The sequence below is a fragment of the Bufo gargarizans genome, unplaced genomic scaffold, assembly GCF_014858855.1.
Source record: "Bufo gargarizans isolate SCDJY-AF-19 unplaced genomic scaffold, ASM1485885v1 original_scaffold_817_pilon, whole genome shotgun sequence".
NCBI lineage: Eukaryota > Metazoa > Chordata > Amphibia > Anura > Bufonidae > Bufo > Bufo gargarizans.
In genome coordinates, this window is record NW_025334707.1 from 16,288 (window position 1) to 34,910 (window position 18,623).

At 43.1% G+C, this 18,623-nt stretch overlaps 1 protein-coding gene across 1 annotated transcript; it reads right to left on the reverse strand.

Moving 5' to 3' along the window:
* Positions 1 to 4,446: 4,446 nt before the first annotated feature.
* On the reverse strand, positions 4,447 to 17,955 carry RUNDC3A (RUN domain containing 3A). The gene is made up of 11 exons (XM_044275041.1): positions 17,849 to 17,955; positions 16,808 to 16,923; positions 15,828 to 15,961; positions 15,094 to 15,179; positions 13,277 to 13,366; positions 13,090 to 13,170; positions 12,033 to 12,198; positions 8,634 to 8,791; positions 7,658 to 7,795; positions 5,371 to 5,474; positions 4,447 to 4,700 (listed from the first exon to the last, which is right to left on the reverse strand). The coding sequence occupies exons 1-11, from the start codon at positions 17,953 to 17,955 to the stop codon at positions 4,558 to 4,560; spliced, it is 1,323 nt and encodes a 440-aa protein (XP_044130976.1). The 3' UTR covers positions 4,447 to 4,557.
* Between the last annotated feature and the right edge of the window lie 668 nt (positions 17,956 to 18,623).

An 18,623-nucleotide genomic window follows, 5' to 3' on the forward strand; every position in this document is an offset into this window, starting at 1 on the left:
TTTTGGTCTGTACTGTATATTATGAGGTAACCATCTGTCACACCAGTAAGTGAATACATCTAAGGCACTTTTTAGTAGTTAATGATTGTATATAATTAGTTAGATTATAATCAAATATCCACATGACAGGTTCCCTTTAAGCATTAAAAGGCTTCCCAAACACCAGCATATCCAAGTAGGTACATTGGATCACAGGGGGTATACAACATCTATTACCCTGTCTAAATATTCATCACGTGGATTCACCCTACCTCCCACAGCTGCTACCTCCACACAGGGGATTTACTGGGGTATTATATATGAATATATGAACTATATCTACACTCCCCCAGAAGCCCGCAAGACTATATATACCCCTATAACTACAATTTAACCATTTTTACTACTATTTTCCATTTTTAACCTTTTTTATCTCTTTTTAAACTTACCTTTTGAGAAATCCAATGTGAATATATTCACTAGGCCCAAATAGACATATTTTGTTGCCCCCACCGACGCAACTCTGTGGATAAGTGTCAGTTGGGTCACTAACCCCTTGTTACATGTTCTATTAATTAATAAAGATTTGTAATATATACATGTCTCAGTGAAACACCATCATTCCACCAATGGAAATACCTCTCTGCAGTTTCGGGTGATAGAGTCCCACTCCATTTATTTATTTAAATGATCTCTTCAAAGGACAGAGGGGCAGTCCTGGTACAAGAGCACCTAGGTCCATTAGTTGTGTAGGGTGAGCCGCCATCTATCCAATTCACGGTCTTCAAAAATTAACATTTGTGCTGCTTTTATTTTAAAGATAATAGCAATTGTTTGTTTCAAGATGATGACATCACCAGCCCCCCTACAACAGCAAAAATACATGAAACTTGCTGGATGGTTAGTGCTACGTTTGTGCTGGTTTGTGCCGTTTAAATCTCCATTCTATCTTCTTTCGTTGTCAAGTTATTAACCATTTATTAAAAGGTCACCCAGCCCCCCACCACAGCCAAAAGACACGAAACCGGGCTGGTTGGTTAGTGCTACGCTTGGGTTGTTTTTTGCTGTAAAAATTTACATTTATGCTGCTTTTATTCGTAAGATAATAAAAAAAATATAAAAAAAGAAATCTTATTATCTTACAAATAAAAGCAGCACAAATGTTAATTTTTACAGCAAAAAAACAACCCAAGAGTAGCACTAACCAACCAGCCCGGTTTCGTGTCTTTTGGCTGTTGCTGGGGGCTGGTGATGTCATCATTTTCAAAAAGAATAATAATAATAATAAAAAAAAAAAAAATCTTAAGATGATGACATCACCAGCCCCCAGCAACAGCCAAAAGACACAAAACCGGGCTGGTTGATTAGTGCTGCATTTGTGCTGCTTAATTTATGAACTCCATTAACAGGGCTGAAGCATACTGACTTTACACAGGTAGTAAGACAAGTTATTATGGACTCACCAGTGGCGTAGCTAGAAATGACTGGGCCCCACAGCAAAATTTTGAATGGGGCCTCCGTCCCCCAGTAATTTTCTCGCATCCCCTTCCTTAATATCCATATTAAGTCCTGACCTTTTCACCGTCTTCATTAAACGGTAACTGCACGCGTCCATGGGAAGTAGATTATCTCAAGAGAAAACCTTTGCTATGTACGCTTAACAAATGGTATTTGGGAACTACAAGCAGCTAATAATCCGACATCCCCCGCACTCCATACAGCGTACAGACCTGGAGGTGACAACATGGATGGCGCCGTGTCAGACACAGTCCACAATAGAAGTCACCAGCACTGGATGATATGTGCAAGATGTAAAGCACTTTTAATTCAATCGTCACATGCGTCAAACAGCCAACGTTTCGGGGCCACGCAGGGTCCCTTCTTCTGGGTGACATAGTGACATCTGTACGCTGTATGGAGTGCAGGTGATTTGGGATTATTAGCTGCTTGTAGTTCCCAAGTACCATTTGTTAAGCGTAGATAGCAAAGGTTTTCGCTTGAGATAATCTACTTCCCATGGACGCGCGCAGTTACCGTTTAATGAAGACGGTGAAAAAGTCAGGACTTAATATGGATATCTCTATGTTTGGGTTTATTTGTTCTTCATTTGTCATTGATTTTCATGAAAACTTTATGATCTACAGTTTGTAAAATGATTTGTAGAATTAAATTGTTTAAGTCTACTTTCACACTTGCAGCAGTGTGATCCGACGACGGAACTGCCCGCCGGATCCGCCGATTTTGATGTGACTGAAAGCATTTGTGAGACGGATCCGGATGCGGATCCGTCTCACAAATGAATTGCAAGAACGGATCCGTCTCTCTGCTTGTCATGCGGACAGAAAGATCCGTCTTGTATTTTTTATTCACATTTTTACTGAATTATACTGTCCTGAATTATAAAAGTACGTTTTTTGCCTTATCTACAGAACGAAAATGATTAATAACATAATGTATAGATATATCGCAGTATAGGGATTATAAGTACCAAAAAATAAATAAAAAGAGTTTAGTGGGGTGACAGAAGCCCTTTAAAGCAGTTGGCTGGTTCGTAAAGGTAAAAATAAAGAAATCTCACCGATTCCTCCACCACTCCAGGTTCGATGCTTCTCCACACACACATGAAATGACCATTCAAACCAATCAGTGACTGAAATAGGACCCCCCACACTCCCCCCTTAGCCGGTGATAGGCTGAGCAGTCACATTTCTGTGTCGAGAGGAACAAGGAAGTAGAGATCTGCAGGGAACCCAGGGAGCTTCTGATCATGAGCGGTGGGGATCGATGAGGTGAATATGACTTCTTTTATATTTAAAGCCATTTTGACCATTAACAATCCATTGACCATGGACTACCTCGTTAGGGGGGATTCACACATAGGTTTTTGTGATACTTTTATTGAGCCAAATCCAGAATGTGTATCCAGCAGAAAAAAGTATGGTATATGTCATTCCTTTCCAACCAACTTCTTACATTGGCTAAAAAGAAAATATAAAATGCCACGAAGACGTGTGTAAACCCACCCACCCTTAGGGTCCATTTACACGTCCGTAGTGTATTGCAAATCCGCAATACACCAGGCCGGCACCCCCGTAGTAACTGCCTATTCTTGTCCGCAATTGCGGACAAGAATAGAACATGTTCTATTTTTTTCGGGTGCCGTGGAACGGAAGATCGGGGCCACGCTCCGGAAATGCAAATGCAGGACCGCACACTGTGTGCAGTCCGCATCTCTTCAGGCCCCATAGAGAATGAATGGGTCTGGATTTGTTCCGCAACGTTGCAGAACGGATCTGGACCCATTTTACGGACATGTGAATGGATCCTTAGGCCTCTTGCACATGACTGTTTGGCTTTTTCAGTATTTTGCGGTCCGCAAAAAATACGGATGACGTCCGTGTGCATTCCGTTTTTTGCGGAACGGAACACCTGGACCCTGATAGAACAGTACTATCCTTGTCCGTTATGCGGACAATAATAGGACAAGTTCTATCTTTGAACAGAACGGAAAAACGGAAACGGAATGCATACAGAGTACATTCCGTTTTTTTTGCGGACCCTTAGAAATAAATGGTTCCGTATACGGAACACAAAAAACGGAACATAAATGGAAAAAAAACATTTGTGTGCAAGTGGCTTTAAGCTGTGTTGACACTGACGTATTTCAGCTACACACTAGGGATTTATATTTAGCATCAATTAGCGCTCCGATTCTGGCAGGGGAATGTAAGATAAGGACTGGATTTCGTTTTTGGCTCCAAATATACAGCTTGCATAACAGTCACAATATGAATCAAGCCTTCTCCGGCTTTTGTGAAACTACATCTCCCAGTATATGATGCCACTTAGTCAGGACTTCTACATTTGTACACTTCTGTAAAAGACCACTTGAAATTGTGTGAAGAAGTCTGCTTACTTGACCATACCCCTCTTTCGTAGGTTCAACCCCCTCACCCTAAAGCATTGACTAACCTCAAACTCACACAGTTAATTAATTTAATGAACAGAGTTGCACAGCATCCTCTGGAAAAGGCAGTTTCCATGACAACCACAGCTTTGTACCAGCGGTACGATACACAACATATGATGAAGGTCGAAGACATAGGAAAGGAGCCAACTTCTGCCCTCGTAGGGTTCATGAGTTGAAGTTCTCCAGCTGATCCAGGAGTGTGAGATGGAAATGTCAAATGTTTTTTCGAAGGTTGAATGGATGAAGTTATGGAACTTGTATTATGTTGGATGTCTTTCAGAAGTGTCAAAATTATAAAATGGTGGAATTTATAGAGTCTCTGGGTTGTGATCGGTCATGACTCAAGTTGTCTCAAGGAAAAGTGCAAAGATCTGATCTTCCTTGAACTTACTCATCTTCTGTTGGGTTGTGGATTAGGAGATGCGTGCTATTCTATAGGTCCCTCATATATGATTAATATTCATTTTCAGGAAGTGGCATGAGAAAGGTTGGAGGTCCTAACTGAGCCAGTGCATATACATGGGAACATGTAATGGTATATTGAATTTGACTGGGCTTCGTATCTTGTGGCCAAGACGTAATGTGCTGGAAATGTCTAGCAAAAAGTCTCAGCTGGGGCTCCCAGCAGGACTTGTTTCGCTGCTATTACTGACAAGGCATTCATTGGATTTCAGGCTTGGCAACGATTTACAGCTGGGAATAGATGCCAAAGATCCGCACAGGCCCAACATTGATGGGGTGGGGTCCTTACCTGAGAACAAAAAAAAAACCATCTATAATGAACGAGAGAAAACAGCATATAGATCATGTAATCATTTCTGGAAGTTAAGCCTTAACTAAATTAACACTGGGGGCAGTGTAGCTTTGAAGTCTAAGGAAAATATTTGTTACCCATAGGTCATCAATTAAATTGAAAGCCTGGACAAGCCCTTTTAATTAATATACTGTATATAGATAACATATACTGGTGTTATGATTCAAAGGAGGCAGGCATAAAGACCTTTTTCAAATCATGGAATCTAATATAATATCTTAGGGCTAGAAATTTGCTCAGTTGAGTGAAACTGTAAATACACATTTTAATAATTGTAAACGGAATAACTTGATGCTCCAGGGCCGTAATTAAAAATCCACTTTCAGTCATTTAGTACTGGTGTCCTTAGATGGGCCAGAGGAGCTTGGATGGGACTGCAAACTCTACACCCCCTACAGCAGTTTTCCCCAAATTTTGTGGCTCTACAGCAGTTGTAAGACTACAACTCCAGCATGCCCTGACAGGCTAGGAGTTGTAGTTTTAAAAATTGAAAAGATGAAAAAAAGACACAGGTTAGGAAAGGGAACACCCCCCTATATGCATACAGATTAAATTGTACAACCAATAGGGTCCATACTTCTGAAGACACTATAATAAGACGTCTTACCAATAGGACCCCATGGCTCCCCATCCTGTTTTGCTTCTCCCCTTTGGGATTCGGAGCTCAGGCTGAGCTCAGCAGACAGATGATCAGTGCTCAGGTAGCTGTGTCTGGGGAGAAGAAACACTGGTATTACATTCCATAGAACATCAGCTTAGGATGAGTTCACACTTCAGTTATTTCCATCAGTTAGGCCTCATGCACACGACCGTTGTTTCATTCCGTGTCGGTTGTTCAGTTTTTCGTGTTTTTCTGCGGACCCATTGACTTTCAATAGGTCCGTTGAAAACTCAGCTAATGCACCGTTTGTCATCCGCGTCCGTGATCCGTGGTTCCAGTCTGTCAAAAAAATATAACCTGTCCTATTTTTTTGGTCATGGAAAGCGGTTTGCGGACCTATTCATGTCAATGGGTCCGTGAAAAAACGCGGAGGCACACAAGATTGTCCTCCTCGTCTGTTTTTTTTCCTATCATTTGCATGGCAAACTTGACCTAGACTTTTTTTTTACTTTGCTTCATGTCTGGTGATCCTCCAAAAATAAAGGAAACGGATAACGGAACCCCATTTTGTGAAACGGAACACAACAACGGTAGTGTGCATGAGGCCTAAATGTCAGCCGAAACCAGTAGTGAAGCCTACTCGGAGATCAGGTGTAATGATTTGATTTGCACCTATTATGTGTTTTTGACCCACACTTGGTTTAGGCCCACAATAACAGAATGAAATAACTGACCAAACAACTGAAGTGTGATTGCTATGCAGACCGTGGGCAGGCGGGCAGGGTTTCCACATCTATATTCCGGGTTCTCCGGGTAGCTTCTTACAGTGGGCAACCTATCTTCCCGAACATGATGAGGAAGTTCACCTTGGAGACCCATTTTTCAGCTAGTGGGTCATCTGTAGAAAAGTGGAGCTCCTGTGGCAGGGTGGGACAGGTCTCATGGCGGGGGAGGAGTCGATTCTCTCACCTTTCTCAGGTAACTGGGTAAGGCCTCATGCACACGGCCATTGTTGTGGTCCGCATCCGAGTCACATTTTTTGCTGCTTAGATGCGGACCCATAAGATGCGCATCCGCATCCGTTGCGATATTCCGTGGTCCGCAAAAAATATATATAACCTGCCCTATTCGTGTCCCTTTTGCGGACAAGAATAGGAAGGTTATATCAATGGCTGTCCGTGCCATTCTGTAAATTGCGGAACGCACACGGACGCCATCCAGGTTTTGTGAATCCGCAACTTGCGGACCGCAAAACAAACAATGGTCGTGTGCATGAGGCCTAAGGCAGAGTTCACATCTTCACATTTTTTTAGGTAACCGGATAAGGCATAGTTCACATCCTTGTTGTTTTTGGTTTCCTGTCCCGTCATGCAATGGACCCCGTTGACTTATAAGGGGGCTATCAGCTTACCATAGAAAATAGAGCTGCCTGCTGCCCTTTTTTTTGCCAAATGTGACAGAATTTGCAGAGAATCCAGATGTGAACAGAGCTTGATGATGGATGACAAGGATGCCTGGTCCAATATACTAAATGTCAGCAAGCGGGAGAAAGGCTTGATGAGTAAGGTTCAGTTTTCTTCAGGTCTATGCATGCCACCCTACTACTGGATCCTCTGTAGATGGGCAAAACGTGGGCAAAACGGTGGATGGGCAAAACGGTGGCTCAGTGGTTAGCACTGGTGCCTTGCAGCGATGAGGTCCTAGGTTTGAATCTGACCGAGAACAACATCTGCATGGAGTTTGTATGTTCTCCCTGTGTTTGCATGGGTTTCCTGCCACACTCCAAAGTCATACTGATAGGGACCTTAGATTGTGAGCCCCATTAGGGACAGTTCGATGCTAATGTCTGTAAAGCGCTGCAAAATATAGTAGCGCTATATAAGTCCATAAAATAAATAAAGAACCTTTAAAGGAACTCCCATGATTCCTTACAGTTGGAAAGATTTTTCTATGACTTAGATAGAGGGAACAAAGAAAGGGGGTGGGATTTATACATTTCTGTGGTATCCTACATATACACTTTAAATGACAATGGTCATAATGCTTCTTTAAATACCTAATTCTAAAATCTAGAAAAGTGAATGTCCTATAATTCAAACATCTAAGCAATATTTGATTCAACATAAACATGGTCAGCATTTCAACAAAACCACAGAAAACAGAAAAAGTGATGTAAAAGTGGAAGATTCCTTTAAATGAGTCAGTTTGTGATGAATTAACATCAGGACATGAGAAATATGGTGCATACTCAACGAACGTTCAGACTAAAGATGTCTTGTGGTGTGTGTCTTACCTCCTGTACAGCGAGGGCTTAACAGATGTCTCGTTATCATTAAGGGTGCCCAGGGACGGCCACTGGTTTACCAGAGGGGCCCCAATGCTTGAGTTGAACTGTTTGATGGGGGCATTTTCAGAAGGGAGTAGCCCAGTGCTGGAATTACAGGGAAAGAATGCTCTAGTTATGAAATGCCAAAGTGCATGACGGGTATGTCTGGAAGGGACTGGCAAATGTTGCCCTCAAAGTGTAAACCCTAGCTGTTGTGAAACTACCATTTTTGGCATGCACACTTGCCCAGCTGTACTCAGAGCTTCCACTGAAGAGAACGGAGCATGCTAGGAGTTATAGTTTCACAACAGCTCAACTGCCACAGGTTGCTAACCACTGCCCTATAGCATGTTGTGACCTCTGTTACTGAGCCACTATCAGTTGTGACCTTCTTATAGGTTATATGGCCCCTTCATCTTCCAGGAAAAACCCACATCATACTTTCCTATTGTGGTTGGATTTTCCATTTTGGTTAATGCAACAATCAATATTGCAATTTTGTACACTTTATTTTTCTATGCTTAGTGCATGGTCACAGTGTGTGGATGATGAGGGTGAGAGTTCAGGAGTAGGTTTGAGTACTGTCAGAACAGGGTTTGTTAGCCCATACTAAGAACTGGTGTGGGACACATGTATGAAATGTTAGTGCTTGGAGTGGACAAGTAGATAGGTGAATCTGTGCCACATCAGGGGTCTGTGGCCACCCAGAGTTTACTATGAATATGTCCCATAAACAAGTGTATGTCCAACAGACGTGGTTGGAATGGAAAGAGCCGTGTGAGAAGGTGGAATACTTTGGGGTAGATAAAATGGGGATTTTCTGTGAAGCATTTCGATAGGGCTATGGTCACTACTTGGGGTAGATATACAGGTACAGGTACATTCCTGACTAATACAATGACATATCTACTTGATTGATTTCCTAGTGCTTTGTCTTACTCACAGCTGTTCCTGCAGTTCAAGGATGACTCCCTCCAGCTGGTGCTTTTCTTGAAGACTCTGTTCTGCCTGCTCGGTGAGCCTCTGAGTCAACCGCTTATTCTCAGCTTCTAGATTCTTCAGCTGAGACTCTCGCAAACGGACCAGCTCCTCCAGGTAACCCTAAGGAGGTACCACAACAATGAGGACATAATATGGTGGAATGGGCTCCAACAGTAAATTTGTAGGTTTACGCAAAAAGGCTGATCCTTCTAATATCGTGTTGCTCATACTAAGCCACCAACCATGCTCCACCACTGCCCTGGGTTGTCTCTGCCGGTGGCACCTTTTAAGTCAATAAATGGCAACACAATGCATTGACTTTGGGCTACAAGAGCTTACAATGACACATCCCATGCCATGGCAATTAATATCATGCAGCTTGGAGAATAGGGCACCATGTCCTTTACATTTAGACACCCATGTACATTGATTTGTAACTTTTTACAGCAGATAGACATCATCAGCATCACTGACTACTCCTATACAATGGGGGCATGAACGGTCCAGGAGCCCACCTCTAGGGAATAGATCTTCATCAACGTCTTCAAATATAGTGTGCAAACAAAAGAACCCCTCCCCCAACACTCATATACAAAAGTAGACAGCCGTCATCTTCATCTGCAGACATACTTCCAGTAATGAGTGAACAAGCTCATTAGATCATCTACAATGGACAGGACACTACATCAGTCATCACTACAGGCGTTTGACAGTAGCCTTTTCTCATTGATTTGTCTCCAAACAGATTATTGATCATATACTGCGAAGGAAAAGTACAGATCAGACCTGCTGTTACCAAAGAAGAGTTCATAAAAATGGAAAATACCGTAAATGTCAATATAAAAAAGTAACCAGGGCATATTCATGCATATGTTCAGTATAGGATACCGTTGTATGGATTCATTCACAATTATGCAGGTTGCGGAGCTCATATCTCCCAGCATCCTCTGCTTATTCAGACTTTGTGCTGGTGATTTGCTTTCTTGAGAAATGTATTTTGTACACATATTGTAAAGTAATATTTAAAAAAAATAATAATTCAAGCCAGTGCAACAAGCAGTGAATTGCTCCAGCTTCAGAAATCTTCGGCCTTCAGATGTTACTTCCCGGGCCGCCCTATATATGCAGCACATTCATAAAACGGGCCAAGTCAACTAGAGCAAGAGCTGCATATGGGGTTTATGTCTTTGTAAGAAAATTCCTTTAAGACGCAGTTGCACATTTTTCTGTATTTTGCTCAGATTTTGTGGTCTTACATTTTGTATGGTAAAAAGGAGAATTCGGAACAATTCAGGCGTGTCAATTCAGTACATGAAAACTCTTTACTTATTTTGGTCGCTACTCAGCCCCCTATGGTTTTTCCTTCTTTCTTTCGTCAACAAGAGGTCTTTTTTTTTTTTTTTTATGTCTCATTTCAAGCAGCCCACCTATTCTCCAAGAGGCGTCCAGGCCCCATAGCAGCTGCTATGGCTTGTAATTATATCTTTGGATTAAAGGGACTCTCCAACTTTTTATCAAATTTTGGCTCCCCTGTCAAAACTGGCCACAGCAGTGATTGTCCCCTAAGCAGCACATCACTGGGTCATGTGCCACCCTGGATACACATCATAGCTGCGGCCAGTCATTGGCTGCAGCAGCACACATGACCCCTTGTCCATGACAGAATTTTACAAGCGGGGACTGAATGCAGCAGTGGACCAAAGGACTCCCCTCTACAGCTATGGTGGGATGGGGAAACGGAGTGACAAAATATTGTAAAAAGCGGGAGAACCCCTTTAAAGGGCTTCTGTCACTCCACTAAAGTGATTTTTGGGCTAGTGAAATTAGGTATATTGCGATATATGACAATATAATTGTGTTACTTACTTTGATCCAGCAGTTTCTGCAAAAAACGAAGTTTTATCATATGTAAATTAGGTCTCTAACAGCAAGTAGGGCGGCTACTTGCTGCTAGCTGCTGCAGAAATCCGCCCCCTCGTTGTGTTGATTGACAGGGCCAGCCGGGAACTCCTCCTCCTCCGGCCAGCCCTGTCGGCATTTCAAAAATCGCGCGCCTCTGTTGATTCGGCGCAGGCGCTCTGAGATGAGGAGGCTCGTCTCCTCAGAACTCCCTCAGTGCGCCTGCGCCGATGACATCACCGAAATAGAAGACGTCATCGGCGCAGGCGCACTGAGGGAGTGCTGAGGAGACGAGCCTCCTCATCTCAGAGTGCCTGCGCCGAATCAACAGAGGCGCGCGATTTTTGAAATGCCGACAGGGCTGGCCGGAGGAGGAGATCCCGGCTGGCCCTGTCAATCAACACGACGAGGGGGCGGATTTCTGCAGCAGCTAGCAGCAAGTAGCCGCCCTACTTGCTGTTAGAGACCGAATTTACATATGATAAAACTTCGTTTTTTGCAGAAACTGCTGGATCAAAGTAAGTAACACAATTATATTGTCATATATCGCAATATAACTAATTTCACTAGCCCAAAAAAAAAAAATCACTTTAGTGGGGTGACAGAAGCCCTTTAAGGGTTAGACTGGGTCCTGGTATTACTACATTTTTGCAAGATAAAGCAATCCAGCAAGTTAGCTCCTTGATAAACAAGTAATTCCCTAAATATCTCTGCTGTCGACAATACTACGCTACAATTGTGAGTATAACTGTTTCGGCTCTTTTTGAACTATTGAGCAGCAAGAGTGTATCGATATTATATAACGACCACTGAGTCGCTACAGCTGCAGTGACTATTAAAAAAGCCCTCAATCAAAAGGACTTTAGAAACAGGTGTAGCCCCAATCCCACCTTTGGGGTATTGATTAAGTGACAAGCACCCATCTGGAAGGACACTATCTTTACCATACAATTATCCAATATTACTTGATTTTATTGGGTTTGAATGAATTCAATGGTCTTTTAGTAAATGAATGTCTTTTAGTAAATGAATGTATTTTAGTTTAATATTTTTAGGAGTGTTGCATTTTATATTTTATGCAAGTTTACTTAACAGTGTATATCACTAATAAAACATTTGTATAACTATCTGTGTGATACCGAATATTGGTGTGCCCTACCATTCTCTGTTCTAAGCTCCTTGATAAAATCTAAAGAATTTATTGAAGAGCTAAAATGATATCATGTAGCACAACACCGCATGTCTGGCCTGTAAACCCTGCAGTACCATGGCCATGATTAAGATCTGTAGGGTAGATTTTTATCAAGAAGCTAGAATGCTGGGTTGGTTTATATTGCATGTTCATCTGCTCCGGGGTTTCCATACACCTAGCTGTCTGGGTAAAGCAACAGAGGTGAGCTGAACTTTTCTTTGGTACTACACTTTTGTGTTTTTTTATTACCCATTATAAAATATCGCCTACCTTTTGTGCATAGACTATACGAAATTTCTGCTCCATTTTACGCCACTTGCTGTACCAGCTCTCCTCATCTGTGAGAAGTGGCAAATAGGGGTGTTCTGGGGAGCTGTCTTCACTGCTGCTACCACCCACACTCTCTCGATCTTCTTCTTCACTCAGGTAATCATAACTGGGAAACAAAGGGTAAACAAGAGTGAACCCAATGTACTAACAACTTAAAGGGGTTGCCCAGCCATAAATACTGATGACCTATCGTCAGGATACGTCCTCAATATCTGATCAGCGGGGGTCCAACTCCCAGCTGTCTGTAGAGGAGGCAGCGCTGCATGCGAGAGCAGCTTCCTCTTCATTACGCTGCACGTCGTCTCAGAAGTGTAGTGCATTATGAGTACTCGCTCTATTTAAAGTTCTGAACCTGGACATGCCCATAATTTCACCCAGGCAGCCCCCCTGATGTTAGCATTTCATGCTCCGATGTGCTCCCTTGCCCTGCGCTGGATCGCGCAGGGCAAGGACTCTTATTTACAATAACACACTGCCGAGCGGAGGCTTCCGCCCAGCAGTGTGTTTGGTGATGTCACTGGCTCTGATGGGCGGGCTTTAGGGCTGCTCTAGCCATTTTACTGGCTAGGGCAGAGCTAAAGCCCGCCCATCAGTGCCAGTGACGTCACCGGGCTTCCTGGCAGACTTTTGGAGAGCCCGGTTCGTCACCGAAGCTCCAAAAAATGCCTTTGCCCTGTGCGATTTAGCGCAGGGCAAAGGAGAGCATCGGAGCATTAACTGCTCCGAAGCTCAAGTCGGGGGGGCTGCCTGGGTGAAAATGGGGTGTGTCTGGGTTCAGCTTTGAACTCGGACAACCCCTTTAAGTGAATAGAGCGAGTGCTTGTAATTACACTACGCCACCGCTCCACTGGAGACGAAACACAGTGTAATGACATGGAGCACGGCCTCCTCATCAAACAGCTGGGGTGTCAGACCCCCGACGATCAGATATTGATGATATCGAGGATATTAGCTGCCACACAAATACAACCAGTTATGTGCCTTGTTTTCTACTCACCTTTGTGTGAACTTCAAGTACGGGGTGTAATCTATAACTGCTGGGGTCTTTCCATCAATGCCTTCTCCTTTCAAACAAAAGCTGCAAGGTGGTAAAATATAAGGAACAGACATTATATTCCAAAAGACCGAAGAATTAATTGGAAGACTGTATTACCATCATAAGGTTCCCCTACAGTGATCTTTACCTGAAGTCAATGGCGCTCAGTCCTATCAGCATCCCCGTGAGTACGGACGACTCTTCTCGCAGTAAGATGGCTCCATCATCATAAAACCTTCTGCAAAAAGTAGGCGTCCAATGTCAAAATCCAAATGTTATAGTGTTTAAGAAAGTTAACACCAGTGCAGCGGAAGCTAAGATGGGGGCTGCTGTATGTGGGGTTCTCACACACCGTAGAGCGACTTTAGGGTGGCTGCACACTATGTGGATTACGTGGGTTTTTTCTGTGCGGATTTTGTGTGGAAAAACCACAGCATAATACAGTGCCAGCAAAGTGACTGAGACATAGCAAAGCTCAAGTACGCTTCTCTTGTTTTCCGAGTGCGAAAATTGACCTGTTGTCCAGATTTCAAAATCCGCAGCATGTCAATTGTTCGTGCGATACTGCACCTTCTGTAGAGGGGTTTTCCCATGGACTTCAATGGGGTTGTTTTTATAAACAGAAAAGCCGCACCAAAAACCGCATAAAACCACAAAAAACGCACCAAAACCACAATAAATAGTGCAGATTTATGCACTTTTTTTGTGCAGTCATGGTGCAGATTGTGACCCTTACAGTCCCTCTTCATGGTAGAGACATGGAGGTTGCAAGATGGCGATGGTCACCACTGGTAGCTTTGCAAGCTAAAAAAAAATAGTTTTTTACTCCTTTATCCTTCAAAGAATGTAACATTAGTGGCCATTTTTATTAAAGCAGAGAGACAGATTACGTAGTTCTAAAGTGTTAGGAGACCGCTCATATAGCAGCCCAAACCTCAGCTTCCTAGACCCTTGAAACTACTGTATGTATTAGGAAGGGGAGTAGGAAATAGTAGTAGTTGATCTGAATTATAACATTAAAGGGGTTGTCTCACTTCAGTAAGTGGCATTTATCATGTAGAGAAAGTTAATACAAGACACTTACTAATGTATTGGGATTGTCCATATTGCCTCCTTTGCTGGCTTCATTCATTTTTCCATCATATTATACAATATTGTTTCCATGTTTACGACCACCCTGCAATCCATCAGTGGTGGTCGTGCTTGCACACTATAGGAAAAGCAGTGGCCTCTCTGGTGGCCAGAACCATAGAAGTGCACACATAGGCTGGTGCTTTGTCCCATAGTGTACAAGCATGGCCACTGCTGATGGATTGCATGAATCAGGCCAGCAAAGAAGGCAATATAGACAATAAAAATACATTAGCAAGTCGCTTGTATTAACTTTCCATATATAATAAATGCCATTTTCTAAAGTTAGAGAACCCCTTTAAGGGTGGGGACATTCATTCTTCTTTAGGCACACAGCATTTAAACAGGCCCTGTAACTTCCCCTGCTCTTCACATGTCTGTTTTAGTAACTACTGGCATACCCCATGTAATAAGAATTAAAGCTCCAAAATGGTTATGACTCTATGATGTGCCATTCCTTTATTATTCCTGCTAGAAGTTTTAAATTAATTGGTAGCAGTTTGCAATGAAGGTCCACATGGGTGGTACCAGTTGGGGAGGGGAGTGGGGTGTCCCTGCACAGTCTGACACTATCCACTCAGTGCTGCCAGTGGCAGACTGTTCAGGGATACACCCCAAACTGGTAACACCCATCTGGACCTTCATTGCAGACTATGATTAATTCACTCCATAGGAATGGCACAACATAGACAATAATAGATTCTCCAAAATTGGTATTACATGCGGAATGCAAGTAGTTACTAAAACAGACCTGTCAGGATAGTTGGGACAAACGTGGATGATGCACAAACACAGTGAAGCTTTTTTTTGACCAACATGGAGTTTGTTGCTCACCTGGTGGTCCTGGTGTCTCTTAGCGCTGTCACTATATACTCTGAGAGTCTCTTCTCCATGAGCGCCAGGCGGATCCAGGCCCGGCCCTACAGCAAAATTTGCTGAAAGTGAGTCTTCGCCTTTCATCATCAGATCATTTATAGGTCCTATTTCATTTCTTAATATATCTTTCATTTTAAAGGATTACATTCTGCTCTACCACTCTAGGGGCTTGCTACATCCCATTTTAATCTTAACCCTACCCCGAAAAAAAAATTGTGGCACAGGCTAAAAATGTTTTAACAAAAAGGAGCCTTGCTCATCTAGCCCTGCATCGCTCCTGTTTTCCCCACCTTTTCCAGCCATCCCCAACTATCCCACCTGATCATAGGAGCCAGGCACATCATAGTTGTAGACACCAGTGCCAATGATCACGTGGCCACTGAGGCCAGTGACTGGCTGCAGCAGTCCAGTATGTCATCGCTGCAGCGCCAGAAACAAAGACTGGCAGAGAGCAACGGAGCGAAGGTGAACACTCCCTGCCTTCACCTTAATGTTCGGGGGTCTTGGAAAACCAATATAATATACAAGTCATAAGCTATATGCTTTTAGATCCCCCTGGTGATGGCTCCCGGAAACACGATCTTATGATTTACAATTGCTGCTATGGAGGGCTAATTTTGACCACCACGACAGCAGATCTACACAAAAAAGGTCCTAATCCTACTAAATAACCCAGTTACACAACTACTGACCTTTGCTCGTGATGTGCTAATGTTCTCCATATTCTCAATACTGCTAATGCAGTTATTGGGCACTTTGCTACAAGCAATGCGAATATAATCCCAGAATCCTCTCTGTCCATCTGTGCTAAACCAGCTAACATGGCCTATAAAAGTCAAAAAATAAAGAAATGAGTCTCCAATGTAACTTTAAGTATAATGTATACAAGGCGCCAAAATTCTACACATGCACCTTATCCATACCTAACAGCCATTACAAAAATATGAAGACCACAGCACCACTCCTGTCCATGGGTTGGTATTGCATTCATTTTGTGAATAAGGCTGAGCTAAGAGTGGTGCTTTTTTTTTTTTTTTTTAAAGGTAGCCTTTTTTATAATTCTGTACAATCACTTGAATTAAGCAGGTATGGAGCTAAAGGTGGTCCAGATGTAGCAGTTGCACCCAGACCCTGGTGCCTGTATTATGAAACGTACATAGCAGACGGGCAGCCTTGTTGCAGATTTGCACTGAGGCCCTGGACATGGGGGGGAGGGGGGCATTCATTTATCAAAAGGTGTTACGCCAGTTTTATGGGGTAAAAAAAAGACGGTCATTTTTGCACAAGCGGGAAATTTGTATGTTCTGCACCTTAACATAATGCTCGCCACTGCCTTAAAAAGTGGGTATGGCGCAGGCTTTTATCCAGAGGGCATGTGGACTCCAGAAAGTTACTACAGAAATTGCCATAAGTTATAGCTCAAATATAGATTTGACTTTCTGGCTTTGGAGGGCTACAGATCTGCCTAATTTATTAAGAAGCCCGTGGCTCCCACTCCAGTACAAAGTAGATGAAGACTGGCCCATGAAACACCAGCCTCAATAAATTCCTCCCGAGGGATCTAAGAATGTAGCATGCAAGGTGGGACAAATTGCAGCAGGCCAAACAAGCCTCCAACCAACAGCTACTGAAGGTGTAAGACCAGTTTTACTCCCGTTTCCTCAGTTCTCACCTTTGAAGCGGTGGCTCAGGATATGTTCCAAAATTGCAGCAAAATTCACAAACTCTTCTGAGGAATCATCAATAGGTTCTGCTGTATATTTCTCCAGTAGGGTCTTTACTGAGAACCTGAACGGATATGGTTAATAGTGAGTGAAGGCAGCAGAATTATTAGATCATCTAGATGAACAAATCCAATATCTAAAGAGGTTTTCTCATGGATGACAATGACTATGATGCCTCCAAAAATAGCTGAAGAGGCAAGGCAATTTCCTAGAACCATTGCCACTTCTTCCAAGCAATCAGCAAGGATTCCCACCACTTGGATACCCACAAAATTGGCATTGGTGGCATATTCTAGGAACAAGCCATTCATTTCTAAAGTCAGACAGCCCCCATAAATCAAATCAGTCACGGGCAGCCCCCTTACACTGAGCGTGTTACAGATTCCCTGATGATGCAAACTCGGATGGTGCAGTTGTGCCCTCTGTAAACCCTACCACCCATTCAATCGATCCAAAAGGTCTCACCTACCTACATATACCCTTTGAGCTTTAACAGAAGTACATAAGACAATAGCTAATAATGCAGTTGCTTAGCATATATGTCAGGATATGTGGCATCGGTGCATTTGCCACCTTATGGTTAATGACTACTTCCTCCATATACTCGAAAAGCCACCCAATCTCTAGTCCTGATGTCACTTCCTGTTCCCATCTTACATGCATTCCCAAAGACAGCAAACCTCAGTCCTTCCCATCAATGATGATATCCTGTGGAAATTGTTTCACCCACAATTTATTAACCCTTTATAACCCTCATTTTTACCAATTCCCTCAATACATACAGTTCACGGCGCTGGTCTATATAAGACCTTCCCCTTTCCTGTCACCTTGTGATCTTCCTATTGCCCATGCACTGTACAGGGTTGTGAATTCCAATAGCCATTTATTGTAATTCTTTAATACCCACCCCCTCGTTCTTCTTCCTTAAATATTATATTACATGAATACATTATCCAAAGAACAGCACTACCACAAGACCCAGCACTGACCTGCACACAGTGAGAAGGTTTTTCCTCTCTACAGCAATGTTCCTTGAAGAAGCCTTCTTAGATGGCAAGCCTAAAGCCATGGCCGACTGAATGAAGCTTGGTTCCATGCAAAGCTGAAGAACTAGGCTCTCTATTCCCACAAAGGCTGCTCCAAACCACCAGCAGGCCTGCAGGCTTCTCCACACCAGCCAGGACCCCTCCCCACCTCCTCCTGCAGGCCTGTGGCTCTCTGCCTCCTCCTATGGACTAGCAGGATGGTTGGAGCAGAGCTCAGGAGAGATGAGGAGAGGCTGCTCTCCCTGGTGCTGAAGCTGAGCGTTGCCAGTGACGTCACCAGGCCTGGGAAGACAGGAGGGGGAGGGGGAGCTCAGGTTATAGTGGTAGAGGGAAGGACAGCACAAAGGACCCAGCAATAAAAGAGCAAAGCATTGTACAGAAGACATCCTACCATAAACATCCATCCAGACCGATGGGATTATCTACTCTGCTCCCTGCCTCATAACCGGAGTGTTTCTAATAGGGGATGGAGAACAGTATATATAAGTCAATGAGGAATTATATGGAATAATAGGAGGAGATATAGAGAGAAGTTATATGGAGTAATAGTAGAAGATATAGGGAGAGGTTATATGGAGTAATAGGAGGAGATAAAGAGAGGTTATATGGAGTAATAGGATCAGATATAGGAGAGGTTATATGGTGTAATAGGAGGAGATATAGGGGAGGTTATATGAAGTAATAGGAGGAGATATAGGGGGAGGTTATATGAAGTAAT